At 46.4% G+C, this 7669-nt stretch overlaps 1 protein-coding gene across 1 annotated transcript in view; it reads right to left on the reverse strand.

Moving 5' to 3' along the window:
- KIAA1324L (KIAA1324 like) overlaps positions 1-7669 on the reverse strand; it is a 169046-nt gene that overhangs the window by 26216 nt on the left and 135161 nt on the right. Inside the window, exons 14-15 of the mRNA XM_006022111.3 lie at positions 5899-6162; positions 2166-2339 (exon numbers count right to left, since the gene is read on the reverse strand). Of these exons, the coding sequence (XP_006022173.1) occupies positions 2166-2339; positions 5899-6162 (438 nt within the window). The remainder of the gene's footprint in view (positions 1-2165; positions 2340-5898; positions 6163-7669) is intronic.

Below are 7669 nucleotides of genomic sequence, written 5' to 3' on the forward strand. Positions count from 1 at the left end.
CAAACGGCAACATTAAATTGTCCCATCATGAAGGTTCCAATTAAATCTGGACACGTATTCTGAAACAGCCAGACACTTCCCTCTTATGTATTGCCCAGGACCTGTGCTATTAAGCATCCTTATTTGTTTATCTTGACAACATAGTGCTTACTTGCAATGCATAATAGAATGCCTTGCAAAGAAAAACTGTATTTCCCTTAACCACATAATGATTCATTGTATGATACCTCGTTATCTGGGACTTAACCCAGGAAAAACTGTTCGCAGAGAATGAATGCATGCAATGCTTAAAGGAATGCCTATTGGTTTCTACACACTGCATTAATATGTCTCAGAGATGTATCCCTCTCTAGAGACCTACATGACAAATGCAGAGCTACTGCCACAACAGACAAGGCAATTCACTCCTTGTGGGCCCAATTCCATAAAGTACTAAACATGCAGGGTGTGTCCAGATGAACACACACGTGTGTTTTCCTGGAGACAAAAAGCAGCAGCAGCATGTAGCTGTGTTACTGCTACTTGTCTCCAAGGAACGCTCATGCACACATGCTCTGGCACACGGCTAGTTGCCCTGGGTGGGGTAGGGGAGGCTGAGGCCAGCACCTGGGCTGGCCCCAGCAGTCTTACCTGGGGTTCTGGGTGCTTCCTGGGGCTCCAGCAACAGCAATCCAGCACGCAGAGCCTGGCTGGCAGCTGGAGTGTGGATCTGGCCAGCCAGGCTCTGGTTTCAGGTGGCACACGCTGACACCATGTGCATCACCCCGTTTTTTTCCTAGTCACAGGGTTTTTTGGACACCAGGATCTCCCAATGTCAAAAAAAACCTTCCATGCTGCCAAGCACGGCAAACACCTCCATGTGCTATGCGTATGGTTTGTGGCACCACATACTGCATGCACACGTTCGTCTGGATGTGCCCTCAGCATCCCCAGTCCAGAAGAGCACTCAAGCATGCGAGTTACTCTAAGACACTGGGACTGCTGGTATACAAAATGCTGCACGGGTGTTTAAGCATTTTGGTGGAAGAGCACTCCACGCCCTGTAGGATCAAGCCGTAAGGTACAGCACTTGCATAGATTTAAGCACATGAGTATTTCCATTGTCTTCAGTACCACTAGTGACATCACTGGGACAACCAACCCACATGTTTAAATGTATCCATCTGCTGAAGTGCTTTGAGGGATCAATAATCATTGCTTTAGTGTACTGCAAAATTTAGATTAAGCTTTTGTTGCTGTAAACTGCGATCTTCCAGATGAAGTGCTTTAACACTCAGCAGCAGAAGCATATGCTCTTACCGAAATTAGTTAAATGCATTTCATTATTGCTCTAACAGTCAGAAAGCAAACAGTCAGAGGACCTCAGTAACTGGCAAGTGTGACAGGAAGTGAAGGCTCATGGGTAGCTGGGCAAACAGGTGCTCTGCTGACAACAACATCTTCACTTGAGTGAGAAGGGAACCTGGGGCCATATGGAAAGAAGCTGACAGTCAAAAGTTTCAGTTCTTAGTCTGGGCTGGCTTAGCAGCAGAATGCCACATTAGCAAGAGACAGGTCAGGTGAATGACCCTGGAGATCCCAGAGAAACACAAAGGAAGTTCCAGGATTCTGTTTCCTGAGCATCTCCTTAATTTAAAGCAGGGGTCTTAAAGCCTGTGGCCATCTCTGGCCTGCGGAGCCATATCAGCCAGCCTGCAGGGTTCCCAGAGTGGCTGGGAATTTGGGGACAGGGCCTGTAGCCAAATTCTGGGGTGTGGAGCCCCATTAGGGACACATCTCAGCAGCAACAGGGCAAGTACTAGCCCCTGCAGCTCCCTGACGCTGCTCACCCTGCCAGCAGAGGCAGTTCCAAATCCAGCACACAAGAAGCCCCCTGGTTCAGATCTGGCTGGAAGTCCAAATGTGTTTAACTCCCCTGGCCTGAAGCACTACAGTCCTCTTGCCAGAGTATCATTTTGCCATAAACAGGACCCTCATTTGCGATTGGATCCAAATCCCAATGGAAAGGGTTGGCACCCAGCTGGGGCCTAAATGCAGAAGGAGCTCAAGACAATTAAGACCTCCCCAAATCAGGTGCTGATTAACTACTAGGAGGCTGCAAAGATATACACAGTCAAACTCAGTGAGGCTAGCCCATTCCCTGTCCCTACTATGTCGGCACCTACCTCATTCCCACATAGGCTGATGTTAAAGAAATGAAAGAATTTGGTTCCTCTAGACGTGAAGCTGGGTCCACTCATTAACGAGCCCACCCCACTGAGGTTACTGAAATCATAATTCAGGCTCTGGTTATCCTTCAAATACGACACCAAGCAGTCACTGAAGCACGTGGAGTGGTCCTTCCAGAGGAAGAAAAGTATATTAAAAGACAGTTACAGACCCCCTGAGTAAAAGCAAATGGAAGTATATGGTTCCCCCATCTATAAGGAGTATGCTTGGCTCAGAGCTCCCCCTTCTCAGCTGGTGAGGTGAGAGCTCCCATTTCTATTTAAATCTATTTTAACCAGAATCCACAGCTTCTACATACTGTAGGTTGTATACTCTATATTTGCAATCAGTCTGCAATTCTAGTCCACAGAGGGCCATAGCAGATTTATGTAGCCCACATTGCCCTCTCCCCCATCTTCTGGTAACTACATGATGTATACATTTATGAATTAGTTACTGACTTAGTGTACTAACAGATCTGATGCTTTAAACCTTGTAATAGAGGCCTGTGTTTTTAGATCTGGAAGTCCTGGGTTCAGCCTTTGTAGATGGACCTCACAAGGACATTGTCACACTTACACATTGCAAGAGGACACACAGAACCATAAGCTGAGTGTTTTGTTAGCAATTGCAAACAGACATGGTGCCAGGAATGAATCTGGAGCAATGGCACTGTTGACTAACTACATCACAGAGTTAGCAGTGGCCATTTCCATGGTGAAGCAGACAGCTCTGTCCTTGGGCTGAGAGCTTTGAGCTCCTAGCTGAGTGATTGCTGCCTGTGTCTGACAAAAGCCCTAACAAGGGGGCAGGGCCAGTCCATGCTCCGCAGAGAATAAAAGGAGATCCCCTGAGTGATCAGGGAGTGAGCAAACAAGGGGAGCAAACAGGGCAGTTTTTAAGCCAGTTTGCCACCCCCCCTCTTTGAAGGGGAGCCTTTAAGGATGTTTATAGATGTGTTCCAGGGGGGTGTACCTCAACTGGAGCAGCTCTGAGAGCCGCTCTAATTAAAGTGCCTGGAGCATCAAGTGCATCATCGAATGAGCTTTAGTTAAAGTGCCCCTGCCGCCATTTTTCAGTGTGGAGACACTGATATATGTGATGCCGGAGTCTGCTGGAATGTGGCAATTACCCATGCATGCCCCTCTGGATGCACCCCTAGGTAAGAGGTTGAAAGCCAGGACCCCTATGGTAGCATAGTGCCATATACAGGATCAGTTAGACAGGGAGAGCTCCAGAGCCTAAACACATGGCTGAGATGATGGTGTTGGGAGGAAGAGTTTAGGTTTAGAACTGGAGGAATCTTTTGGAACAGGGGGAACCTATACAGAAAGGAAGGTTTCTACCTGAGCCAAAATGCTACAAAACCTCTGGCATATAACATTAAAAAAGTGGTAGAGAATCTTTTAAATTAAAATGGGGAGAAAAGCTGACAGGTGCAGAATACCACACAGTTCAGACTGACACTCCCTACAGGAGTGAAACCACCCTAGGGTCCTGAAGGAGCTGATAACATTCACCCCTAGGGTGCTGAAGAAGCTCAGATCAGAAATTACTGAAGTCCTAACTGTAGCATGCAACCTACCACTAAAAACAGCCTTGGTACCAGAGGACTGGAGGGTCACCAGCGTGACTTCCATATTTTAAAAAGGGTCTAGAAGGAACGCAGGGAACTACAGGCTAGTAACTTCTGTTCCTGGAAAACTGGTAGAAACAATAATAAATAAAAACAATTGTTCAGCACGTGGATGAACATGATTTGCTGATGAGGAAGCAACACAGCTTTATCAAATGGAAACTGTGCCTCACCAACCTACTAAAGTTCTTTGGGGGTGTCAATAAGCAGGGGGACTAGGGCAATCTGGTTGACACTGGGTACATCTACATGTGCAATTAGCATGTGGCAATAAACTCTGGTACAGTTTGTTCTGCAGTTTATTGCTCCCAGGTGCAGCATTTACACATGCACCCAGGACCACAGGATGTCGAACCAGGGGAGAGAAGCCCCAGCTAGCAGGGAGCACAGAGGAGGTTAGCTTGCCAGCCTGAAGCTGCTCTGGCCCAGCTGAACATGCTGCAGAGGGGCTGGCTGGGGCATGAGGCTGCTACAGTGAGGGGCTAGCTGGCACGTAACTTCTGCACTGTAGCACCCTTGTGCCCCAACAAGCCCAAGTCACCTACTCCACGTGCATTTCAGTGCACATAAATGCTCCACTTTAGAATAGTATTTGTCCTGGACAGTACTATCCCACAGCAGAATTAATTATTTTACTGCACCCTAATATGGGCACATGTAAACAGTGATGCTTTACTGTGGATTAGTCAGCTCCACAGTAAAACAGATGTGTAGATGCACCAATACTGTATGTGGACTTCCAAAAAACCTTTGAAAAGGTCCCCCATCACAGACTCTTAATTAGATTAAGTAGTCACAGAATTGCAGGGAACGTCCACTCATGACTTAAAAACGGGCACAAAGCTAGAAAGCAAAGAGTCCCTATAAAGGGTATAACTTCATCTGCCTATAAAGGGTCAGCTTCAAGATGGGAAAAAAAGTAAATGGTGGGATCCCCCAGGGATCTGGGTTGGGACCAGGGATGTTTAACATGTTCGTAAATGTTCTTGATAAAGGGGTGAGTAGTGAGATGGCGAAATTTGCTGATGACAAAATTATTCAAAGTGGTAAAGACCAAGGCAGACTGTGAGGAACTACAGAAGGATCTGGCACAACTGAGCAAATGAGCATCTAAATCGTAGGTGCAATTCAATGTAGATAAGTGTTGTGATACATGTGGGCAAAAATAACTCAAACTATACAAAAACTCCATTAGCTGTTACCACAAAGGAAGGAGATCTGGGAGTCACTGTGGACAGTCTGCTAAAAACAAGAGCTCAGTGCTCAGCAGCCATAAAAAGGCAAACAAAACATTAGGGATTATTAAGAAGGGAACTGTAAACAAAGCAGAAAGGATCATTACGCCCCTTTATAAATCCATAGTGCATCCACACTTTCAATACTGCACCTAGGTCTGGTACCCACCCCTCATAAAGAATATAAAAGAACTAGAGAAGGTATAGAGAAGGGCAACAAGGATGATCTGTGGTATGGAGGGGCTTCCATATGAGGAGAGACTAAGAAGGCTAGGCCTATTTCATTTAGAAAAGAGATGCTTGAGGAGGGAAAATGAGAAAGGTTTACAAAACACTAAATGGCGAAGAGAAGTAAATAGGGATTTATTACTTACTCTCTCTCTGAATACAAGAACCTGGGATCACAAAATGAAACTAGTAGGTAGGAAGTTTAAAACCAACTAGAGGAATTATTTTTCACACAACATACAATTAAAGTTGTGGAGCTCACTGCCACCAGACATTGTGGAAGCTGACAGTTTAGCTAGATTCAAAAAGAGGCTAAAGAGACTGGACAATTGCTTGGAGGAAAGGAGACTCAGTAACTATTGAGCATTGTGAGTTAAGAATGAGAACTTCCTAGATCTTAAATGCTGGAGGCTGCAAGTGATAGAGGAACAATGGTTAAAACCCTGGTCATGCCCAATTCACCCTCCCTTTCAGCATCCACACACTGCCACTGTGTGACACAAGATACTGGACAAGATGGACTGACGGTTTGACCCAGTCAGTGGCAATTCTTATGTAGTTATGTTTTTAAACCACTTTCCATCTCTGTACCTTGGTACTTTTACTGCCAGGCCCACAAGAGACACAAGCCTCTTTGCCATACACCTGATGTACGGATAGACAGGTGTTGGCTGGGCATTCCTTGCACTGGTTGGTTTCCTTCTCAATGTAGTGTCCAGCTGGGCATGGCACGCAGGATGAACCGAACTGCTCCGAACCCAGCGCGCAGGCCCGACAAGATGAGGCCACTCCATCCACAGCGTTGGTCACCACGATTGAGTAGATCTTCGCCATGTCATTGATGAATTGCCTGCTCTGCAACAAGAGCGGGAGAAATAATCCCAGTCCATGTTACACAATCAGAATCTCATCTTTGAATCAAATCTCACAACAGCCCTGTGCAGTAGAAGACCTCCAGTTCAAGAAAGCACTTAGGCATGTGTATCAGAGGCTGGAAGGAACCCTTAGGGAAGCATGCTGTACCCTGTCTGTGATTAATAAGTTGCTTCCCCCAGTGCTTGGTCTGAAGGCAGGGATCAGGGGGCAACCTGCAGGTCACCAGGGTCCAAATCCTAATCCATTTATTAGGTGCCTAAGTGATTCTATCCCATCCTGCTCATCCCTGGAAAACAGCTTACACAAAAGGTGGATGAGTTCTGCTCCTGCTCTCTGCCTTTTTGTGATTTAATCTTGAGTTTAGGATGGAAGCATGTTACAAAAGTATTTATAGTCATGCTCCAGCCATTTATACACATGCTCCAGGAGTGGTGGCGGGAGCGGGATGCTTTAATTATTGCAGCTCTCAGAGTAACTCCAATTAAAGCGCCTGGAGCATCACGTGTGTTAGCATCCCTACACTGAAAAACAGCAGCAGGGGCATTTTAACTAAAGCTCGTCAAAAGTGCCCTCACCACCATTTTTCAGAGCAGGGACGCTGATACACATGACGCTAGAGTCTGCTGGAGCATAGTAATTACCACCGTCCAGCAGACTTAATTAACTGAGTCTGCTGTGATGTGCAACATGCAATTACAGCACGTTGGAGCAGCCTCCCTCCATGTGTATAGGCGCCCATCAATGTTTTGTCTGGGACTTGAATAAGGTGGAATAGATAAGAATCTGGTTCTTAGATAAAACAACCTTTTTATCTAGCTCTTAGATATGAAGCCAAGAAGCAGTTGAGTTGAGAGTGAAATCTCTTGGCCGTCTAAAGGCCAGCTTCTAAAGGAACACTAGAGAAGGGACTGGATAATAGCTGACTTGTGGTGTGGTGTTTAGGACACTGCGCTGGACCCCTGTGGCAGCCAAGAGAGTAAGGTATGTGGGGTCAGGAGGAAGGACACAAGGCAGAGGATGTGTAGCTCAGTGAGATGATATTGCTTCTAAAAGGAAGCAGGCCCTGGATTCTTCCCAGGAGCCTTACAGAAACTTCTGCATTGCTCCCCATCCATGTTATGCAGTAACTATTAAATGCAGTGGCTCAGCTTCAGGAGTCAAACCCATTCTGTGTCAGGGAGCCTAAAGGTTGCATCTCCTGCTTCCTCGGCAAGTGCCTTAACTACTCAGCTACTGGAGCTAAAATACAAGAGGGTCCCCCCTTCCTCTCATGCCCCTTCACTTTTTTCCAGGGCTTGTCTTTGTACACATGCATAGTGAGCTGTGTGCGCACAAGCCTGTACCCACAGTCATGCAGAGCCAGTGCATAATCCGAAGTGTAAAGCAGAGCCCAAAAATGGCCAAGCTTCCACTTAGACACACAGAGGCAAGAACTACCCCATGAACAGCTTCCCCTCCCCACCCCTTTTTTTTTCCATTAAGGGCA

This window comes from Alligator sinensis, unplaced genomic scaffold (genome assembly GCF_000455745.1).
Source record: "Alligator sinensis unplaced genomic scaffold, ASM45574v1 scaffold1216_1, whole genome shotgun sequence".
NCBI classification, from domain to species: Eukaryota; Metazoa; Chordata; order Crocodylia; family Alligatoridae; genus Alligator; species Alligator sinensis.